General features: G+C 46.1%; 1 protein-coding gene across 1 annotated transcript in view; it reads right to left on the bottom strand.

Moving 5' to 3' along the window:
- Nucleotides 1–1,718: 1,718 nt before the first annotated feature.
- The window catches only part of Trpm (transient receptor potential cation channel, subfamily M), a 223,019-nt gene continuing 200,700 nt past the window's right edge, over nt 1,719–24,037 (bottom strand). Inside the window, exons 10-23 of the mRNA XM_089545375.1 lie at nt 22,452–22,524; nt 18,482–18,582; nt 17,373–17,507; nt 16,050–16,100; nt 12,616–12,756; nt 11,941–12,206; nt 11,042–11,270; nt 9,915–10,298; nt 9,005–9,133; nt 7,990–8,238; nt 6,805–6,979; nt 5,631–5,763; nt 4,914–5,237; nt 1,719–4,351 (exon numbers count right to left, since the gene is read on the bottom strand). Of these exons, the coding sequence (XP_089401501.1) occupies nt 3,295–4,351; nt 4,914–5,237; nt 5,631–5,763; nt 6,805–6,979; nt 7,990–8,238; nt 9,005–9,133; nt 9,915–10,298; nt 11,042–11,270; nt 11,941–12,206; nt 12,616–12,756; nt 16,050–16,100; nt 17,373–17,507; nt 18,482–18,582; nt 22,452–22,524 (3,447 nt within the window). The 3' untranslated portion in view covers nt 1,719–3,294. The remainder of the gene's footprint in view (nt 4,352–4,913; nt 5,238–5,630; nt 5,764–6,804; nt 6,980–7,989; nt 8,239–9,004; nt 9,134–9,914; nt 10,299–11,041; nt 11,271–11,940; nt 12,207–12,615; nt 12,757–16,049; nt 16,101–17,372; nt 17,508–18,481; nt 18,583–22,451; nt 22,525–24,037) is intronic.

The raw sequence follows: 24,037 nt of genomic DNA, 5'->3' as shown, positions 1-24,037 counted from the left end.
GTCGGCTTCTTCACACGCGGAGACAGAGCGACTGCGCAGCGTCGGGCAGTTGCCGCCGGTGCTGGGGCTGTGAAACCCCGTGACAGGTGAACGCCATGCGCGGATGCCATGTTTTCTTGCTTCTTGATAGAACAAAAGCTTTCCTAATCCCAGTTTTTATATATCGAACTATTTCGTCATCCCCACCGAATTCGATATATCCAGGTTCGACTGCACGTGCTCGTAGTCCATTTCATGAGCACAGGAAACGTATAAGAAAAAGCGACACCGTTTGCCACAATCACGACAAAAGTCGCGCTTAAAAAGTTTTCGAACGTCTGCACTGAAGCAGCCTCGCTGATATGGCTGATGGTACAAAACAGTGCCCATCACTTGCGGAGTGTTAAGACGACGGGGATAAAAGCTCTCTGCACTAATTTAACCTAACGTCGCGGCTCTAAGAACTACGGCTGCACTTGCTATTCTTCCGGTTAAATACAAGCACTCTAGTGCATAGCACCGTTGGAAGCACGCACCATACAAGTCTTTTGACGAAAATACGCACATCGGGAGCACGACGTCCCGCCGGATCAACTGAACGGCAGCACGGTGGAGTGAGAATAAACCTTGTCCTGTATTTAAATTTAGGCGTGCGTAGGCAAAGCCATGTAGAGGAAGGGAAGTTTCTTTTCGCCACCCTTTTTCTTCAGCAAGACGTCAAAACCAGAGACAGCAGCGCTCTCTGGCGGCTGCAAGGCCGTACTGGCGAAGCGCGCGAGAGGGAAACTACGCACTTCTGGCAAAGACCATTCGCTTCTTTTCGCACAAAAAAAGAGAAAGAGAAAATATGTAGTCTATATATAGGTATTTCGCAGCCCAACTTAGCTTTAATACTTTGATGCAGCTTAGAAAAATCTCATTTTAGCAAGAGAAGCAGTGAAAATGGACCCAAGCAGCCTAGGTAATCGACCCAGTATTGGAAATGAATGGTTTCACTCTGGTCCTTTATAGGACTGACATTTTCCAATATACAGGGTCTGTCCAGAAAGTAATGAGAAAAGTCGCGGCGTGACGCGTGCATGCACTAGATTGGGAAACAGCTTTTGGGGGAAGGAAGGGGAACCTTAAGCTTCACGATGCGACGAGCTTAGTTTGCTGCGAGCAGGCGAAGCGAGTGGACGTCTTCGAGCATGTACCCATGTTTCGTCGCTGCGTAGAGGGAACCATGGAGCGAACATTGGAACAGCGCTGCGCGGTGAAGCTTTGCAATAAACTGAGTAAGGCACCTACCGAGTCAATCAACGTGATCAACACAGCATGCGGGAACGATGCGATCCCAGGTCGCGTGCTCTAATGGCAGAAAGCATTTACAAACGGTCATGACGACGTTCACGACGAGCAAGGGTTCGGGCGCCCGTCAATGACGCTTACGGTTGGTAACGTTGACTGTGTGGTCCTAAACGTCTTCACTGCCATTTGTAAATGCTTTGTGTCATTGGAACCCTTGCGATCTGAACACTGCATGATTACCACATCCTGTCAAATGTCCCGGTCGGTGATTTACTCAGTTTATTGCAAAGCTTCACCGCGTCGCGCTGTTCCATCGTTCGCTCCATGTTTTCCTCAACGCAGCGACGAAAGAGGGGTACGCGTTTGAACACGTCCACTCACTTGACCTGCTCGAAGCCAACTGAGGTCTTTGCATTGTGAAGCTGAAGGTTCCCCATCTTCCCCCAAAAGCGGTTTCCCAATCCAGCGCATGCACGCGCCACACCACGACTTGTCCCATTACTTTCAGGACAGACCCTGTATTTCCAATGTTTGGCCCATTAGCTGTGCTGTTTGGGGAGTGACCCCAACTCGTTTGATTAGGAATCTTAACGTGGTATGACACTGAAGCTAAGGTGGGAATTTGATAAGGTACCTTCAAAGTAGATGTGTGCAAATGTATTAAGCAATGTAAGTGCGTTACTCAGCTAATACTAATAATATTGTTACTATTTTCTCAACCCCGCCAGTTTCTAATGCCTAGCTCTAAATATAAAAGCAAAACCTACTTGACAGGATATAAAAATCAACATTAAAGCCAACAACGTTTCCAACGTCCACTTGAATAATGATCAAGGTACGAGCCGGAATTTACAAGGAAGATAAAAACTAGACATGTTGTTGACTTATGAGCTACACTGTCACGCTATACAAGTAATAGTAATGAAATGTCTGGCTTTAAAATTTTTGCATGGGTCCAAAAGAACATTCTCCCCAAATGTAAAAGTAAGGCAGCAGTACCTACTTCGTAAAGCATCATTCCTGGCAGATTAGCTTGTTTTAAACGAAATGCAAATGTTTAAACGAATGCTAAGTTTGCGAAGAAATAATAGTGGGGACCCTACTGCAGCCATAGCTGTTAACTGTGAGATCAATACTGTTCTGTATTCCGCCACGTCCACATAAAACGCGGCATGCGTTAGGAGCCATTATGGCCGGGATATCCGCGCGCCTAGCTGCCTTGCAGAGCGGAAGACCATGAAGGTACGCCAGAATGAAGACGGTCTCCTTAATACGAAGACGGACGAAGACGAAGAAGTTATTGTGCTCTACTGAAAACAGCTCCGACAAAACCTCAAATCAGGGCTAAGCATGCGTGGACCGCACTTACACTTAAACACTAACAACTACTTGTACCGAGAAGCCATCACGAAAAGGTAATTACGTTCAGTTCTCTGTACTGATGTGGTATGAAGGGCATCGCTTACTGCACGTCAAGCAGTCCTTCAAGGTCGCTCATATGCAGTTGACCACTTAAAAGGTGTCTGTGCTTAACGCTTAAAAGAAAAGAAAAGAAAATTATTGCATCAACACTGTAAAGTGCAGTGAGTGGATTACTGGATAGCGCCTCACTTGGTTCTGTATTTACAGCGGCGCCAGTTTTTATGATTATTAGGGGAGCTATTGGAGCTTCGTTTTACGTCTCTTTACATTACTATCAAAGGGAGCCCGGATAAAGGCTTGCAACGAGCCACCACATTACACTTGTAATCACCAAGAGACATGCGCAAATATAGGAAAATACCTGCTTCCAGCCATGTGTTTTTACGCGCGCTCGTGCGACCTTGCGTTATATCTCATCGAGAATAGCACTGGGCCACATCGCAGATGCACCAATCACGCCAGGTACCTTGCAAAATATCCTTTTGGTCACAAGCCCAGTCTTCCGGGGACGCTCTTAAAAAAAAAAGCCCGCACTCTCATCCAAGGAAGCACGGATGTGTAGGCGCATGTGCCACAGCAAAACTCCGTCATCACTACTATGTCTCAGCAAGGCGTCTCGTTGCTGGGTAAGCTGGCTCTCCTTCGAGGACTGTCGTCGTCTCGTGCCGGCGTGACACGGATCATGAGACGCCTCGAGCCAGTACCCACAATCTCCTCAACGTCCGACTCTTCGGCGAAGTCGCTCAGTTCCTCGAGTGAAGCGGCCTCCTCCCCCTGTAGTCGCCGCTGAATGATGCCACCCATCATCTGGTAGTCAGCCGCTTCGGCGTCCCTCAGGATCTCGGTCTCAGCCGCTATGGCCGCCACCATGGGCGTCGGTGCCGGCGAGGTGGGACTCTCGGGCGGTGGCAGAAGGCACGCCGTGCTCTCCAGTTCGTCCGTGATGCTCGTGTATTCGCCCCGCAGCGCTGACAGGAAGGGCGCCCGTGACGTAGTCGCTGGTCGCGGTTCAGTCCAGCGGCTCACGCAGGACATGCCCCGTTCCAGGCGACCTTGCCTCGCTGCAGTCTGGTGCAGCTGAGGTTCGGCTGTGCCGCCGCCGATTTCGGGCTGGCAAACACTCTGCCAGCGCTGGAGGTTCTTGCGTTTCTGAGAAGCCAGGTCGAGCACTTCGTTGGTGGCCACCGTAAGCTGACGGCTGAGTCGCTGGTGCGCCGTCCGCCTTCGGATGGAACCGGGACGCCGTCGGCCCGAACCTTGGCGCACTAGAAGATCTGGCGGCGCCACCGTCGCGCCATCCGGCGCTGACAGGGCCACCATTACAGGCCGCTTGGGAGACACTGGCGGAGGCGGCTCTTCTGTCCTTCTGGCCTCGGAGGTCTGCTCCACCGACACCGAAGGCTGGGGAGGCAGCGATGGCGGCGGTGACGGCGTCCTGGGGCTGTAGTCGGCTGGGCTCGCCGTGTGGTCGCTCTCGACCGACGGACTGGGGCTCTCTTCGTCCAGCTCTTGCGCCTCGAGCAGCCGTTGCACAGAGGCGGAGATCTGCTCAGAGAGGTTCTCCAGCTGCGTCAGTCGGATGTCCAAACCCTGGATGGTGGCGTTGGCCTTCATCTCCCACTGGTGGATGTCCTCCACTCTTTGAGACATGGCGTCCACCCTGCGAGAACAAATTAATTCGTGTGAAATCTTTCAGAGAAGATAAAGTACAATCGGCAGTCAATCTGCGGAAAAGAATACACCCAATGGATCTTTCTTTATTTATTTTCACATTTTTTGACTGACGCCGTTTTTCTGGCGGACGATTTGGATTCATGGCCTATGCCCTTATGACCGAAGAAACGGTAACTGACGTGTTTCATTGCTTTGATCGCTTGCTCGTTGCAAAATGCAATACCGATGGAAGCTCCCGGTTACGCACGGACATGTTTAAATCGCCGCTCTTCCCCATTATTGTCCTCGCCCCTCACTCTCAATGCCATACCCTCCTCTTTCACTCTTCGCCTTACGCCATATCCCCCGGCCCCGCTTCTCCTTCCCAGATGTGGCCCTGCGAGGTTTCGGCCATCGATTTACACCTTACGCATAGTAGCACTGCATATGCAGTAAAATTTGAGGAAAGAGATTCATTTCTAATTTAGACATTAGGAAGAGGCATGGAAAGATGCAAGGACCGAACGACGGAAAGAGAAAGGCCGGCGCTCGCGGCGGTGGGTGTTCACCTTTCTGTGGTGGTGAACACGCGATTCTCAGTGGTCATCTGCTGCCGCACTTCCTGCTCGCGGAAGTAGCCCTCGACGCACTCTTGCTCGAAGTCGTGAATGCGTTCGATGTCCGGTTCGTCCAGGAAGAGCTTGAGGCCGTGGTCGAAGGTGCGGCTCTTGCCCTTCCACCAGCGCACACCGCACTTGACGGCCAGGTGCACGTGCGACAGCACGATCAGCGGAGGAGGCAGCAGCGGCTTCTGCTCGTACTCCATCACCACCGTGAATCGCTGAGACTTCCACACGTGCTGAGAAATGGCGTTCACCTCGATGAAGATGTTGCTGCGTGAGCATATAAGAGCGGATCATATACACTAAGGACATAGTTATTCAATGTGTACTAAGTAAAATCAACTGCTATGGCTTTTAGTGTCACTGGTGACGTTTCATCGGCAACGAAAGACGCATTTATTGCTGAGAAATTGGAGTCAAGAACGCAACACGTTTTTCTGACCAGTCAATTTAAGCTCGTGCCGCTAATGATGAAAAGTACTCCGTGACCACCGACTAGAACTAGAGAGTGGTGTGATCTGGGCTCAGGGATCCGTAACGACAGAAAAAGGAAAAGCAATGACGCCATGCAGAGGTTTGGCAGCAAGTAACCTTGTAGAAAATATAACTTGATCAGAGCTGCAGCGCTCATGGTACATTGCTTTAAAGAATGGCGCTCCTTACTTGAACACGGCGATGAGCAGGTTGACTAGTAGTATATTGGCGACCAGCAAGTAGACGGCCATTATTGCCGGGTTTATCCAGCTGCCTGGCTGACAGGTGTACTCTCCTGGTTCCCCATCGTTCTTGCAGACAGCTGGACCGGACATGCGCCAAAAAAAACCATCTTTCATATTAGTAAGCGAATTTTTGCACGACAGTGACTTCAAACAACTAGCTGGAAACTCACAATAGAAAATCAGCTGCCGAATACCAGTGAAAGGCTTCTGTAAACTGATTGCCCGTTGTACACTTTACGAGGCTGCCACGCTAACATTAAGGCGCATGTCAGTAAATTGAAAGTAGCTATTTGCAGCTGGCTGGCTTGTTTTGACATCGTCTACTATGCACAATTTTTCTCCGATTTATACAAACGCATTTACCAATTATGTTTTCGTCGCTGAAATTTCAGTTTCCTTCGGTCGCGATTTAAAATATTTATATTTTTTTCCTTATTTTCGCTATATACCAACGTCACGCGAAAGGTAGTTCCCTTTTTTTATTTTGACACAAAGCTGCCACCGAAATTTTGGTACACTACTGCGTCGGGTTCTTCGGAAATTTTCTGACATGCTGTCCTTGAATAGCGGGGCGAGAAAGTAAAGTATCGAGTGTGCGCAGTTAAAACAGAATATGCCTCACTCCCCTGATAAAAGTTGTCCATGGACTGTTTATAGACTTTTTATAGAGTTTATTGCGTTCTTATAGATATTTCCTGTTGTCTATTCATACTAGCTCTGTATAGACAAAAGTCTACTAAATGTGTATGGTCATAAATTATAGATTTTCTTGTCTGCCTATAAGGTTCGCAATGCCTATAGACTCTATTCTATGGGATTTGTCTGTAGAATGACTATAGACTTTAAAGACAAAACTCTATGGACAGTCTGTAAAGTGTCTAAAGAAATAACGTGCCGACAGTCATTGGACTTAAATAGGGATAATTGTTGGTGCCCTGGTCTATGACGAAGAGAATCATAATATTTCGGGTTTTTTTTTACCGTTCCACAATACCACTACATAATACCGCTTCTTCTCACATCTCTGCCGTTTAGTTTCTTATCGTGCGTAGTTACAAAGCTTCCTGCTCCGACACTCATGCCGCATGCATTTTCCGCCTCCATCGTCAGGGACGTACGGTCTATGCTGTCGGCGAACACCTCGCCGTAAATCATCCAATAAGGCATGAAGAAGATGTTCTTGATGAGGCCCCAAGATGCGGTCTCCTGTGGATGCAGGATGGATTGTCTCGCCACTCCGTAGCTCATCAAGATGACCAGCAGTAAAACCACGAAGTACATCATGTTGATCACCTGCGGCAGCGCGTCACACTCGCTGTCAGCTGAGTCACCGAGGGAACTTTTTTTCTCATAAAAGCAGCGAATACACCAGTATTTCCAGAATTGAACTAAAACAACAGTGACCATGGCATGAACAAAGGGAGAGTTTGTACAATAGGCGAGGTGTTGTATGCCTTATATGAACTTTTAATAGTAATGTTGAACAAGACTCCGCTATTTTAACATAAATGATAGCTATTTTCCTTCTTTCAGCCTGTGTTTTACCGCCCGCGAATGCAAAGTCGTGTAGCATTTCTCATATTCTATTCAGCCCTGCAGACTGTCTCCGCACGCCAACCTGCACTACGTTTTCACGTTGCGGTTCTTAGGGACACAAGTAATACAACAAAAAGTACAAAAGAGATATTCATGAAGGTTGTGTAACTACACCCGGACAGTTCTCGGAATGAAATATTATTTCAGGAATATTTATATCATCAAAGGTCATGGGGCATTCTACTAGAAAATTATACTGTGCCAGTTGTATTACCCTCGAACATCACTTAGCAAACTCGGACTACATGAAATACAGCACACGTGCACTCGTCTTCCGTGTAGCCGCTCACCGTTCTCCCTCTAATTAAAAAAAAAATTGAAAAGGCAGAGCTCTTACTCACGCTTAGAAACGTATTGAGAACCGGAGAAACGCTTCTCCGACTTCTCCGAGAATACAATCTATGATTCATTCAGTAAAAACTCCTCAGATCATTACAAGATACCGGCATAAATCCCTCAAATAATAAAAAAACTATAAATTCGTAAAAAGATATGGGTAATCACCAACAACCATCATCGCATGTAAGCGCCTCATTGATATCCACCGTGACCAAGTGGGAATAAACAGTACTAAAGAATATGACACTAAGTATTAACTTGTATATCGCCTCCCTCTTTCAACAGACAAATTTTACTAAGTATCTACGGTCCTGCCCCTTTGCACCCCCGCAGACAGCATGCGAATTAATAAAGACAAGCCGTCGTACCATTTTTCCGATCATGGTGACGTAAGGGCCGAGGTACTTGTTAACGCTGAGAATGTCTAGCAGCCGTATGTACCAGTACATGACCGTGAGGCAGTACAGGAGGCGGCCTTCGGCGTGCGTGGACGCGCTGAAGCGCATGAACATCCCCACGAGGAAGACGCCGATGACGACCACGTCGCACGGGTTCCACTTCTTCTCGGCCCACACGAGGATCTTCTGGGTGAAGTTCTCCGGCTCGGACATCATCGCCTGGCGGAACCAGCCAAAAGTTCCTTATTTCAACAGAACTAGAAAGCTTGCATTAAAGGGCAAAGTAAATAAAGAAAATAAACTTTTTTTTTTTCAGTGGCAAGAAAGCTGAAACCCATCCACCGAATATTCAGCATCATTGAAGTAGACGAAATCAATTTTAAAAAAAGCGTGCCTTTAATAAATAACGTTGGAGATCACTGCGACAGCCGCATTGGAGAAATGCGCTAGCATGAGCTTTCAAACTTCGCGTCATGCTTCGTTTTCAAATTTAGCGCCGCGCGTTGGCTCCACCCACACTTCTGGTCACATGGTGCCGCATTTCTGGCGTTTTAAAATTTGGCGCCACTTTTGCTCCGGCCCCGCCCACTTTTTAGACATCTGTGGCTCTATTTTGAGTAACTATTTAATCACCTCAACCCCCCTGATTTCCTGTACGAAATTTTTTGATATGCGGTGGTGCCATGCTATTTCACATAAACCCATTCATTTGGACGTAATCGTGCGGAAAAGCTCGTGATGACACGAAACCGCCCACTTTTTGGGCATTTTTGGCCCTAATAAGTTAACTAATTAACCCACCTCAACCCCCCGATTTCCCGTACGAGATTTTTCGATGCTCTATCCGATGGTGCCATTCTTTTCCGCAGAAGCCCATTCATTCGGAGATAATCGTGCGGATAAGCTCCGCAAACATAGCCATACAATGCTTACGCAATAAAAGAAAGTATTGCAGCTTGTAATGGTGGTTTTGGAAGTTCCATACCTCGCGGACTTTCTCCACGGCTAAGGTGACAATGTAAGCGATGACGTAGACTTCCTGCCAGGTTGGCTCGGGGCGCATTTTGACGAGTACGACGTACGTGAAGAAGCAAAGAAATATTCCATAAGCAATCTGAAAGAGTCAACAAAAACAATTTTTGGTTTCAGTTTGTTTAACTTATCGTGAGTATACTTCATGTCGTTTCGATTTAATGACTCTAATACCCAGAATCTTGATATCTTTTGTGAAAGAAAAGAACCAGCAAAGAAAACTACAATGAAAGCATGCTCACTTTATGTCCTTCGTCCTGGCTCTGCCGTGCAGATTGGTATTACCCATCGGCGCCTCTGGATACTATCAGGACGATTCATCACACATGCCGCGCTACGCGCCGCATGTTATCATCTTGCTGAGGCTCCTTTACGAACCTCAGTGTGCCCTAAAATTCAGGCTCTTTCCGCTGGATTTGACCACCGCAAGAAAAAATTCACCGAGACACCTAATTCCTTTGCATGTTGGCAATGCGACAGCATTAGCATCTGTTGATGCCTTTAACGGAAGTGACGTCATTTCCGGTCTGGTGACGTCACCTCCTTCTGGCCAATAGGAATGCTTTGGTCCGATAACGTAGCACTTCCACCGGCGAATGGGACAATTTTGTTACTGACGACGCATTTTGGTCCCATGAGGCTTCTAATACCATCGCATTATAAATGGTAGCTACTTAAAATGAACTCTTATCCTTGGTGCTTCACCGAAGCGCTGTGGCACATGCAGCCCATGAACAAGCTTCAATGCTGCAAAGATCAAGCAACGCGTACCGGGTAGCATCTCGCATAACTGTTCTGAGAGCAAATGAGAAGGCACAGCGCCGGACATCACGCGAATTCCGCACTGCAGGATTAACACTCACTGCGTGGCTCCAGAATTTCGTGACGGGCGCCGCGTAGAACTCGTATATCTTTCGGCCGAGCTTGAGGGGCCGCTTGCGGGTGCGGATCTTGAGGTACGCGGCCTCGGTGTCCGCCGGGAAGAGGCTGCCGTTCTCGAGGCGGTTAAAGACTGACGAGCACTTGCGGGACAGCGGACCCCCGAGCGTGTCGGGATCGAGGTTGATGACGCCTGGCGGGTTGAGCACCCCGCCCGGCGGGTCGTCCACGTCCGGGTTCGAGTCTTCTTCGTCGTCCTGCAGGTCCAGGTAATGCTCCTCTTCGGTTTGCGGCATCAGCTGCAGCTCCTCCTTCGACTTGAACTCCAGCCAGAGAATAGTGGGTGGAAACAGGAGCCCCAGGATCACCTGTAGGGGTCAGGGCGGGCACATGGGCTTCAAAAGCTCAGCAAATCACGGCCAAAATTTTTTTATGATTAATGCTCCACGAAAGCTCAAGAGACTCTATGTGGGCAGTCCAGCGGCAAATTACAACGAAACAGCGAAGGGAGTAAGGGTATTAACGTTCCTTAATTAGGCTATAAGAATAAATCAAATTAAAGGGTTCGACCTAACAGAAATACATACGCATAGAGTCCCAGTTCACGGGTACTAAATATTTTTTAAAAATAAACCGCCGCGCGTTGAGCGAAAACAAAAGCCACAATCATTAGCGCGGGTTCCCTAGAGCACACAGGTGTCTGTATTACTTTTTACTTCTTCATGTAATTAGAACTGTTTATTTTCAATTCAAGGTAATTCATTTCCAAAGGACACATTACCTCTATCGGTTATAGCAACGCCGCGTTAGCTGATTTGCAGTTGCAGTTAAGTACTCGCAAAACATGTTTTCAGTACTTTCAGGCTTTGATTACATTCCTCCCTCAGCTGTAGCATTTACTGACTTATGCAATTGTGGTAGCGCGACGCTGGTTGTGACGTCATGGCGTTCGTGTGCACCATGCTTCCGTGCGGCGCTCTCACGACGCTCGAGCCTAAATATTGCTGCGCGCTTTTCAATAAACGCTCTTCTTTCGTCGTCCACGTCTGTTGTCCGTCATATCAGTAACAATATCAATCATTTTTCCACTACTGCTGTTGCTAACGCGCACCTTGAGGCTAACGTTCTTGCGCGTCCGGAGTGCGCCCATCCACAGCTCGGCAAGCAGCATCTGGTTGGCGGTGTGAGCCAGGAATCCGCTGTGGTTGGCGGCCACGGCGAGGCCCAGGCAGGTCTGCTTGCTCCAGTTCTGCAGCTCGTGCGTTAGCATCTGCAGCGTCGTGTTCTCGTCCTGGCGGTAACAGTAATCGAGAAGGTCCAGAGCGAGCTTCTCGAACTCCCTGCATGAGCCGCCGACACGTCTTGTTCAGTGTACGCACAACACCGTGGGGCTTCGCGCACAAGTGCCCTTTCGTCCGCCGAAACATGTATGGCAGCCTATCGTGACACTTAATGACGTGTAGTTATGTTCCTAGAATAAATATTTGAAGATTGGGACTTATTTATTACCTGAGCAGTCTTATCGCGACACTTAAAGACGGCTAATTATGTTCCTACATTAACTTTCCGAAGATGGGGACTTATTTCTTACCTGAGCAGTCCGGCGTTTGTGTAGAACAGCGACCCAGTTTAACTCCGAATGACCAAGAGAGCCTCTTAAGCTGTCAACAACAGAATATGAAGTTTTCGGAAAATAAAAAAAGCGCATGTAAGGCGACAGCGGTTCATAAAAGAATTTTGGAGGAAAGAGACAAAATTACCTCTGACAGGTCTATCTGAAATTTTTCCAAAGTTCACAATGATACAATAGTACATTCCCGTCATTCTCTTTTCAGGAGTTCGAAACACACAGTAGACTTCATATGGTCCATAATGTGCTTACGCCTAATCCCTGCTGTTTTGCCTATTTGTTCCCTCATTCTTGTTCCGCCAGTGTAAAGTATGTCTTTTCCAGAGCATATATCGCTCCACGGAAGTTTATTACAAGCTAACCCAACATCCTCAGCTTACCGGGCATTCTGCCTGAGCTCATCAGACGCGTCCGCTTCCAGGTCGTCCTGCGCGGCTTCGTGCGCCATGGCCCAGTAGAGGCGGCTGGCCACGAGAGCCTTGACGATGGCCTCTTCGCCGTTCTGCCACATGAAGATGGCCATGCGCTGGCGCTTCATCAGCACCGCCCAGATGAGCAGCTCGTTGAACGGGTGCGAGAACGTCGACTCGGAGCCCAGAAGAGCCAAGGAGGCCTCCGTATTCAACGCCGTGTGAAGCGTAGGGGCCTGCGTGCCGCCCAAACGCATAGATTACTAAGGAATAGCCGGCATTGGTCAGCCTCATGTTTCCGTTCTGGACTGGATAATTGTTAGTACGCAATTATTAACCACCTGCAAGTCGAGTTCAACCGAAGCCTCCCTTCCAATTACTCCTCTCCTAACTGTCCTTTATTTTTGTCTCCGAGGAGCTCTATAAAGGTCTACAGGGACACCTTCTCATAAGTAAACGTCCACAAATGCCCTGATTGCTTCAGAAGCGTAAGGATTTTCGGTGCCCAAAACGGCAAGCAAATAAAAGGAAACATAAAAGGAGTGGAAGTGAAATGTGGCCTCTTTGAGTTAAAAAGAACATTTAGCTTTCATCTTCTTGAGCAGGCATGCACCGATAACACACTATAGATTCTGGGATACGCACCGTGGACATGCGGCGCATGACGGTCGAGTAGAGGTTCCGGAACTTGCGCCGGCAATAGGCTGACCGATAGGCACCGCCCATCAGCTTTTCCACTACCAGGCCTATGTCGTACAACGTGTACCGGTAGCCGGACGGAAGGTTCTGCGAAGAGCAACACCTTTCAGCAGAAGCACTCCCGCACGGTTTCGTGAGGTTGTACGGTAATGCTCGGCGCCCCTCGAGGTTACGTGAGCGTGTACTGTAATCCTCAGGCATGTAAGCAAACGCCTGCGTTCTCTGCCATTGGTATTGGTGGACAATGCGCGGAACCCGCCAGATTTATTTGTGTGTGTTGAGCGGGCAGTCCATTCCTTCTTGGTTACTGCTGCGTAGTAAAAAGTGACGGAGTCTAAGCACTGCTTATAAAAACAGGTCATGGCGAGCGCGTCGCGTCAAACAAAGAGAGCGTTTAGAAACAACCTGACCTTTCACCAAGGAGGAAAAACTGAGCGAGTTGCGTTCAGTCCACCTCTTATGCTTGTGTGAAGAATAACTCAAGAAGGGAATGTAAGAGCGTTCGGTGTGTATTATTTTCTTTGTCTTTCTTTTAGTTATTTTGATTTCGAACATGTTCTCCATACAGCTGGTTCGCTCTGCGAGCGTTCGGTAATGCGTGCGTTGTACCGCGTCCACGCCACCTGCCTGAAGGAACTTTTGCCCAGAAAAAACAAGGCTCGCTGTTTTTATTGTTCGGCATTATGATTAATTAGCAAGAAAATTAATTTAAACGGGTTCCGCGAGCTTCAGCCGCAGGCATTAGGCGCACGTGTTCGCATTAATGCTTGTATAGCGAGAGCAAAGGTAAAAAGTAACAGGTTGCGATGATTGTCTTCTACTTGAAAATTTTTCTGTAAAGAAATCAAAACCGCAGGTACTGTCTGGCGGTATTCGCCTTAATGCTTGCATAATGAGAGCAAAGAGAAAGAAAAGCAAGTATGGATTAATTGTCCTGTCCTTTTTCATTTTGTTGCAGATTCGACCGCCGCAATTTTTTTAACCCTTTAAATAACTGCGCGCGAAATGTTTGAGGCACAGAATTTGAGTCTTTCTGCACATCGCTGCCATCTACAGTTCAGTCTACACGTATCCATCAATGCAATGATTGATGGTAAGCGCACTACAGCTTATTGTTTTCTCATGGAAAGCTCCGATACTAGAGCTCTTCGAATTAATAAATACTCCTCTGCGGGTTCAGAACCAAAATAACACGTAAGGTACCATGCCCATTTCCCAGGCAGTAGCGGTTGCTTCCACTTATGCGAGCTTTATCATACATTTTACCTCTGTCTTAACCCTTCTTGCATAAAATAAATGAGCTTTCAAAATAAATGAATGAAATATGGCGGCTGAAGACCGGTACAACATTTTTGTTGCTTCTAAAATCAAATCACATTTTTTTTTTATTTTGCCCTCCTGAAGGAGGGTCCCCTATCGGGTATTGCGCCGTAAAGACAGGAGATTGCCGTTGAAGCCATCCAGCCAGAAACGTCATTTCTTATAACCTTTCAAACTAACCCCTCAGGAGGGAAAGGAAGACTAGTTTGAAGTATTGCACGAAAAAGGGAAGTCTTGTTTCTCTTGCATGCTGTCTCAGCAATGCGCCGTAACATCTAGCACATCAGCTTAAGACAGCACGGTCAAAACTTCGCTCTCTTAAAGCAAATGCTCGAATTCCGGGTTCTCTGGAAAGTAACGCACATTCAATCAAAAGATAACCTGAGGAAGAGGAGAACTTTAGTTCCGCGTAATTTGTTTTATTTATTTATGGCGTATTGCAGCTCATGAGGCACAAGCAGGAGCTTGGTACAAAGAAAAATATAAAAAATATATTTAATAGATAACGAAAATACAAATAGAATAGGAACACATGATTAAAAATATTTAGAACTACCGTAACTGAGAAATTACGCACGATATCGAAGTTCTGCGGCACAACGTCTTATCTTCATTCACTTACACAACTTCACACAGAACACTGTGAATAAAATTACAATACGGCAGCGCACTAATGTAAAATGTAAGATAGAAAACATAATGCAGGAATATGTTAACATGCGATGACATACGCAGCGAATTCATGAGCCCTTTTCGATTAGGCTTACACGAGCGGCTTTGAGTTTTTCAGTCCACTTTTTTCAGACCACGAAAGCATTTTGATGTAGCGTCTTCACTCTCCTGTCGTTCCTTTGCCTTTCCTTCTTCTTCTTTCTGTCTATCCTAACTTTTTTTTTCCTTTCCTCCTTTGTTTCTTTCTTGGCAGCTTAGCTGTTCAGCTGGCACTCTTCTATTGCCTGCGTATCCAACTTTTTTATTCTGAAAAGCATCCACGCTGAGAAGTTGCATGCGAAAGCTGACAGCAAAATAAATATATGCATAATAAACACGGAACCATTCCTCGTCAAAGATATTGCTGACACCAAACAAAGCCGATCACGCTTATTACACAAAAAGCGATAACACCAAACATATACCGCTCTATGTGCCAGCAGGAATGTTAAATTGCTGTGTCTCAACTTTTTAGACAGCAGGAATGAAAGGGTGTGACTTTTTTCTACCTTCGCAGTAGTGAATGCAAACTTTGCCATTTAGTGGTCACTATGGTGCGACCGTGTTCTACCAAATTTTTTTTCAGTGGTTTAAACCTTTTTCTGCACGGTTTTGTTGCCATAGAAGCCGTAAGTTTGTCTTCCTTTATTTTTGTTTTCTTAACACTTGAACAAATACAAACTCTCATAAAAGGAATAATAAATGAAGGTTGTGAAAAAATTTAAAGAGATTCGAGCTGCATTCGATACCATAGTTGACAGCCCATGTCCAACAAAAAATAAACTACACGTGGCGATGGAACGCTGACACGAAGGAACGGGGCTTTCCAATTTCACGGTGCGCGACGCTGTCTTGATATACGTGACCGAAAGCTCGTCGCCTTCTTCTTCCCCTATGCGAAGCCGCCATGCGTTATTCCTGTTTACGGCACGTCGCCTCCCTCGCTGCTTTACTTTGCCGTCGCTCCGATGCGTTCGACGGCAGGTGTGTGCGATGCGGCGCATCATTTGCGTGCTGTGCCACGGAAGCTCAGTTCGGGATAGGTTGAGCTCCCTCGCGTATGCTGCGCATCAGTTCCAGCTCAGACACTGTTAGGACGATGGCGTCACAGGCTCTCAAAAAGCTGAGGATAGTGAAATATGAAAGCTACTGCGACCAGCCATCTTTGGTTTTAGAAAAACGCAATCGAGTCAGTGCCGTATGCATGCACAACGCGACGAACGGGAAAAGTGATTGGATGGTTCTTTTCATGACAGGGCGGTGCCCTTCTACTCCTCTCCACTGCACGAAACTAATGTCGGCCGGTGCAGAATCCTTGACTTTTGTTTTGTGGTGGAGAAGGGTCTTACCTTTCGTACCTCTTTGACCAGAAAGCGAAAGGTATTGCTGGGTCCATGTTTCTGCGAGTGGGAAAAGAAATGGAGAAGCGAAGAGGTGAGGACACTGTGACATGAAGGAAAGAAACGAAATGCGCTGGAAGGACGGCAGGGATATTTTTTTTTTTACATGCGTGAAGAGCTCATGTTGATCCACCATCGCCTTGCGCCTTGCTCTCATGGGGCAACCCATTTTCGACAGCGTCTTGGTTGCCCAGTACTGCTTTTTTCTGCTTCAGTGCGTCGACAAAACAGGAGACGTTCAGTTTTCCTTCCGGACTGAAGATGGATAGCTTTAAAAGCGGCCTTATTCAAAAAAGCTGACCTACTACTCGCACGATTTGCAAGTGGATGTAATATTTATTTTTTATATTTATTGGCTAAAACGTATCAATGCAAATAAATAGCCGTAAAGACTTTCATTAAGTAGCATGGAGCCGATTCTTCAGTTTTAGCTAGTATGTTGCGTTTTTTTCTATTTTTATCATAATAGTTACAAGAAAACTCCGCTATAGCCTATGTTACCCGCAACGAGCTCAATTATTTCTGTCATTTCCGGTAGTTAACATGAATCGCCAGTTATACTGGTGCCAATCGCGTGAGAACTTTTGTTTAACCAAGTGAAATGATGGCACACCTCCATCGCCCTTAAACCGTATCCAGGAGGCAGACACACCTATTATTTTGTGGAGGCGCCATTTTATCCACCTCAAAGATGCAGACTATTTGGAATCTAAGGTACAACTTGCAAGGTGAAACTTGCAGCACCACTCTCCGACCGCCCTCCGAAAACAAAAGCTCATTCCCCACCTTCCGCCCCCCAAAAAAAGGAAAATACAAAGCAAGAGAACGATTAATTTTGCGGCTCTTCTCTCGGCCACGACTCTCTATTCGCAAATAGAACATTGGGGCGCATCGAAAGCGCTTAAATAGTGCCTAAATTAATAACAATTTTAAAACAGTCCTCCCTCGACGGCCCTCAAGGCATACTAATCTGCGGAAACAGTTCATGTAAGCGAATAGGCGCAATACAATCTCACGAATGTCACCTGCCTAAGACATTTATTACCCAGTAACTTAGCCGTACTGCTGCAGGCCGTGTGAAAACCCGAACAAGGATTTGATATCTTTTGACTTCATTTTTTTCATAACAACAACACTCCACTGGAAAGCAATTTTTTGTAAACAGGCCAGTTTCTCCGCGTGCTTTGTTATCAGTAACTGCGCACATGAAGGGGATATATTAGAAGTTTATAACCAGTGCGTAGACACAATTTCAGCCATTCCTGAGCTTACCGTGCTGTAGAGTTCCTCCAGGCGTGGAATCGTCAGGAACTTGTGCATGCTGACCCCGTTCTCTAGCAGAATCTGCACAAAGTCCACTCGATCCATCGCCAGCGCGTCCATCATCGCTTGCTCCAGGGCGCCCGGCTGAAGGTTGGAGAAGTAAGCGCGGCTCCAGTCTGTCAGTATTCCTTCATGAATCCTCATCAAATAGTCGAACCTTCCTTGCAATGAGACTGAAAGTCCCGTTTTCTTTTTCCGACTCAAGAAAAAAAAACCATCATCTAATTTCTTTAGGAAGGATTCTTCCACGAAGTATCCGACCACGAACGCGGAGGACTCGTTCTTTTTACTTTCATTTCATGAATGCATTACAGGGCTTGCCTTTTCATCTAACTGAACTTAGGAAGAAAATATGAAAGCGTGGAAGACGTAGTTGACGGAGAAGAAGGTAGCTTGGATAGAGTGCATGAGGTTTTATAGCGGTTCCCGCAAGTGGAAGAAGAACGTGTAAAAGCGGAGTTGCTATGAATGCTTTCCTGCAACAGTTGCATTACGCATTTCAGTATTGTATCTGAAGCATTCTTTTACTGATATTTCCTCTTTCCACACTGGAACGAAATGAAAAATCTACAGGGACACCTAACTACACCCCGTGTTGGCACTGCGATAGCATTAAAAACTAGGATACCTTCGCTTTGAGCTTTGCATCATTCTTTCGTGACTGTGTTCGCGGACACCAACACATCTGTCTGAACACAACCAGACCTCTCTTCAGGTCATCTAGCTGGCTGTTGGACGTTTCCCCGAAACTGTCTAGATACGGCAATACGGATGCAACGAAGACAAATTGAAACGTTTAGTTGTAACTTCCGGTCTGGTGACGTCAATTCCGGCGTTGAGCGTTATGTGACCGACGAAGCATTTTTTCCAGGTGAGGCTTTTAATGCTATTGCGTTATGAACACCACGCGACAATTTTTCCTTGTCGCTTTTTTTTCCTTTGCCAGTAAACTGTTTACGCCTATTTATGTTTTTCTAGCGGAATTCTCTCCCGGGTTCCGAAATAAGAAGCAACTCGCAGGTGCACCACGCTGCCTATAGTGGGCGCTCAAAACTCACCGGCCACTCCTGGCCGTAGACGAAGATCTCCGAGCGCGCTATGTCTGCCCTGTTCCAGGTCAGGGCAAGGTTCAGTTGGTCGACAGGAGGTAGATACTGGCCTGCAAAGTCACCAGGGAACGTACGAACGAAATTGCAGGCATCGTCAAAACAGGAGCTGCGCGCTTATGCAGTTCAATACATTGTTCATTTATTTGCAATGCGTATCCGTAAATTATGGTGGTGGTGTACGAATATCTTTAATTCAAGTTCCGTGTAAAAATCTTTATTGTCCTTGAAAGCAGATGGAGAGTCGTGTGCGTGTACTAATCTGACGTACATTATCTGTGTCAGTGAAAAAGCAATTAACAATTAAATTTGGATGTTTACACAGGCACTTGAAATGCCTACCTCATTTAAAGCAAGCATAAAATTACCAGTGATGACTAAGTACAATAAATTGTTCCTGAAGTTCAATACTGAGAGGCGCATATAAACACACGAAAAGTTTATTTTGCTATTCTAGCAACGTAGGGCCGGGAAATAAAAAGGCAGAGCTGCATAAGAGTTGTCTCGTAAGTAAAGAATAGAAAGATATACCAAAATATGAACATCACTCAGCAGTGAACAGCAGCATGGGAACCCTGACCTTGTCTCGAACTTCGGTAAGGGTCCAGCTGTCTCATGTGAGGATCTTTTTGGTGCGTAATGTCTAATCTCTTTATAAAACATTACCCTGACGAAAAGAAACATATTCCAGCTTTTGGTTGTGCCGACGTGGTTCTAAAGAGAAAGAAAGTTTATTACTTTTGCTAATTAATGTCACATGTATGTGCACCCAGCCGCACATATCCGCCGTTGTATTTACTTTGTATTTCCTTTGTTTTTGTTGCGAAACTGTGTTTTATTTTAATTTTCCTTTGCATTGTGTCACGTTATGTGTTTTTAACCCCCCCCCCCCCCCACACACACACACATTTTTATAATGTCCTATTGGGCCCTTGAGTATTCATAATCAATAAATAAACTAAATAAATAACGAGTAGCTGCTGCTTTGTTTTCGAAGAGTTAAGTCCTTAGCACATAGTCTCTGACAAGTTCGTTAAATTATTTTTTCTATCCTATTTAGGATTCTGTTAGATCGTATTAGCACACGCTCAGCATTAAAATAGGCCATAGTATTGATGTAAAGCCGAAAGAACACGAGACATTTATGGGACAGAATATACGAAGCATAGGCGTCATGCAGGTTTTGTGAAATTAAGAATAACCATACTGAAGCACGAACAACGAAGCGTGGACTGTAGTTGTACTTGTTTCAAAGTTTTCTACTCTTGTAATCTTAAGTTGTACTCTTTTAGAGGCTTTTAAAGGCACTTTTTTTCTCAACAAAGTAGATTGGGGGACCCAGTTGATCAGGCATACTTAACGTAAACAGCGCTAAAAGCGACTCTAGGAGGAGACGAATTGTTGGTTCCGTTTTTAGCTTTTTTCTTTCATTCAGTTTTTCTCTCCAACTCTTTTAAAACTTTTTGTGGTAAAAGTTGCATTAAAGGATGCCAAGCAAAACCCGCAAGCTTCGCCAACGACAGAATCGATGTTTTCTATTATCCGTAAATTAACGTGTCACCGTGGTAACCTTCTTTGCAATCTCAAACAGGCTATCTGGTCAAGCAGCTTATTGACTCGAGCCATAGAATGCATGTCCAGATACTTCAAGTTTCCTTGAAAGTCTGTCATATTATTCAAGCATACAGTAGTCAAACTGGAAAAAATTCGTAAAGAGCATAAATTGAAAGGTTATCATGCGCTAAAGAGACGTAGCTAAAAAAATGTATTTTTCGCTTAGCCTCACGTCATCCGGTCATGAACACCTGACACCAAAGAAATGAATGAAAAAAACGTCTGAAACAAGCTGCAACTTGAAAACTAAACATTTCGACAGGACTGCCTGTCTGGTTTTTCTTGGCAACTTATAATTAGCTCTGACACGTCTCCAACCAAACCTTTTTTTTATTTGGAACCCAACATTTCGAAGCCGGCTCGGCCCTTCCTTCAAAGGTGACGGGGGCTGTGCCTAGAGTCTTTAGGTATGCATGGTGGTGCAGCAGGGGGCCGAAAGAAAGAAAATGGTGATGTGAACGGTGCGACAGAGGGAGAGGACGTTGACACTGAGAGTTAAGACTGTGAGTAACGTCGCCGTACTGTGCGGTGGCGGTTCTGCGTCGAGGGCCTAACAAGGGGAAACTTTTTTCTTAATCAAAATTTTCAGGCCAAGGTTGGGTAAGGCCTTAAAGATACCCGAACCTAAAAACACAAGACGATGGCTGACAAATTTTCTGCACTTTATCAGGGCAGGTTGAACAGCCTCCCTTCTCTTGGCGTTTCGGTGCGACAATATCCACTACCTCGATTACGGCCGCAGCTTAATTGCACTTTATATAAACCGCACGCTCGCTTAGGAAAACAGATGCCTGAAAAAGATTAGCTCTGATCGGCGAAGCCTCAATTTTCGAAGCTATCAATATTAAAAAAAAAAATAAAGGGATTGCATGCACACGTTTTAAAGGAGCAATCGATGCAAGCTTTTCAGAGCAAAAAATTGCTGGGCTGAAAGCAGGCATAAGAGCGAGGACCATGTTTCAGGTTACGCGCTTTTCCCAAGAAAAGCGTCCTGCTTAAATCACCGCCTTTCCAGTGCGCGGTTATCGGGCACTCGTAGCCCGCGGCGTGCCAATTTAAATTACCGTTTTTGCGGGAACGGTAACTGCCCGCTAGTGTAATATAGTAAATAGGAATAAAAACAGTCAAAACTCATTAGGATTAGCGCACCAAGATGAATTCGTTATCACGCAGCTCTCCCATTTCGCGGCCTCCATTCTTGTGATTTATGCAACGCACCACAGACTGAAAGTAAATTTAAGTGCAACAGTGCAGTAAAGTAATTTTTACTTGTATCCTCTTACTTCGTGTAATAGTGGAGTAAAGCGCAACTGAAAGACATGGACGTAGAAAAAACAGGAGAAATACAGCGCTCTACGAACCATCTAACGATTGTCTTCCCTTGTGAACTCTCCATGTAAACGCATAAATAATGAAACAATGGCTGACCGAAAGAGCGAAAACGAATCAAGAAAAGAATGTGACCATCAACTAAATACGTCATTGTTTTACTGAAAAGATTAGTTTTGCTCCTACTTATCGATGCAATACACTGATATAATATTACTTCCCCGTACGCACTTTCCGCTGGACGTATTGCTTCGGCGCCACCGAACTGCTTCTTTTCATCGTAGATAGATGCTAAGTATAGGATACAGAATTAGTTAATGCAAGGGGCTTTTCTATTAGCAGCCGCTGCAAGATACGTGCCACGCAAAAAAAAGAAAAGAGCCAGGTGGTTTTTTAACATTTCATATCGTCCTTCAGTGCAATCGATTTATGCCTATCAGATTCATTTTGCCGAGTTTTTATGGTCGTATTATATGCAACTAAACTGTCATCGCCATTGAATGGAGGGAAACAACGCTGAATTGCGGCTGACAAGAGTGGAATGAAGGTGAACGCTGCATTGTACGCCCAGGAAATTATCCTCATCGTCTGCCGTATCGTGCTGGTTTAGTCAAGAACATACATGATTCCACAGCTAGTGATTACGCGGCTATTAAGGTTTCGCAAGAACAAAGTTATACCAACGGGCATAAACCAGAGGACACTGGACAGATATGACGCAATGAAGGTATGAGAGGACCGTTTTACGGGCGTTTCGTCTGCTCTACAAACGGCACTCGGAAACAGAAACAGGCGTGAGAACAACGGTTGCTCCGCACAGATCTCAAGTAACTTCTTTCACTCCTATTCTTACACACTCGTCCCTCCCCGTTTCCCAGTGCCTGCAACGCTTCAGCAGATTTCCAACAGCGCGATCATCATAAAAGCAGAGTGAAGGCACAAGGTGTGCAAGTTGCGGGAAAGGGTTTGGCTTTCTTACCTTTGAGCAGAGCCGACAGGACTGCCTGGTCAAGTTCCTTGCAGGGGCCTTCTCCCATACGGAAGACCGTTATCTGCACGTCGTACCGGAATAAATAGTACAGACATCATCATCAGCCACTCCTACGTCGTCAGCACCACCATCGTCACAATCATCATCACCCTCGTAATGTGCACAGCACGACAAAGGCCGATTTCTGTGATTACGAATTACTCTTGTTCTGCATCAGACACAACCACTCCGCCCAAGCAGATCTCCTAATCTCATCACTACGCATCATTGTCCGCTATACCCAACTACCCCTCGGTCTCGGTCTACGTTTTGTAACCGTAAAATACGACCGGTTATCTCCCCCACATTACTTTAAGTACCGTATAAGCCCCTCTCCTCATTTAAAGATATATTTATTGCCACCAACTCGCGCTTGTTTTCAAATCTACGCTGCTCTCTCCCTGTTTATCAACATCATTTCAATTACTTTTTATTTGTCCTTTGATCCCTGCATTATCATCAGTCACACGTTAAGTTGCAGCCGTTCTTTCCTTATTCCCTTACTGACGCCTGTTTTTCTTTCTGTTCTTGTGGCAAAGAAAAACAAGCCTGCTGCAAACATAGGTTGGGACGTGATGGTGCAATCGGGAAGTCGTAATGAGCATCGTGGGAGCAATGAGCACTCGCTGAAATTACAGCGTACGTAACGCAAGAATGGCTATTCACTCAGGTCGTTCTTCTACCAAGTTCCTTCTTTTTTGTTGTTGATTTTGCTTATTTCCTTTGTTTTTCCACGCGGTAACAAGTATGCCCACTGCATTTCGGCCGCTTCCCTTCCTTGCGAGGCTCAGCTAAGTGCGAGAACGCTTGCCAACGCTCAAATTAGCGAGCCAGGAGAAGATGGAGCTCTGAATGGCAACTGTGCGCGCACGCATTCACACAGAGCGAAATTCCTCCTCCCGTGAAATTGCGAACGTCTACGATAACGTATACTGCTCCTCGCGCTTACAGTGCCGACGCGGTACTTCGTTTGCGTACGCTGATGCGTACATACCACGCCACAATGAAGGCCCGCTAATTCGATTTTTTTGTTCAAGTTTCTTTTTCCGCCTTCGGACCTTTCTTTCTTTGTTTTCGCGGTCGTTCTTCTCTTTTATGCTCTGTGAGCGGGTGCTGCAACCCGTAAGCCGTTACTACCTTGCCTGTCCGGTTTATTCTTCACTTACCATGTCCTATATGTTTCGCAATAATGATAAGAATAACAATGGTGGGGTTTTAACGCAGTTAAACAAAGTTGACTTGCGAAATCGTGTGTTTAGCCTGACTGGCTTATGGTTTTGCTTTGCTGGGGCGTCGGCACATTTGGCGACAATATTAAGCTCTGATTAAGCTCTGACAAGATTAAGCTCTGAGCGGGGCTAAGCTGGTCTCATCTGCTCGCGGCGCAGATAGAAGTTGATGAAGAGGCCGACGTACAATGCACAGCGCGAGAGTGTATTGCAGTTTAACACGAGGCGTCATCGGCTGCGGCGATGTCTTAGTGCTCTCGTGCAGTGGCCAGCGAAGCTGATCTGTTCGTAACGCCGCGGGTTCGA

Source organism: Amblyomma mixtum, chromosome 5, assembly GCF_055824585.1.
Source record: "Amblyomma mixtum isolate Tamu chromosome 5, ASM5582458v1, whole genome shotgun sequence".
Lineage (NCBI taxonomy): Eukaryota > Metazoa > Arthropoda > Arachnida > Ixodida > Ixodidae > Amblyomma > Amblyomma mixtum.
This window is presented reverse-complemented; position numbering and strand designations above follow the sequence as displayed.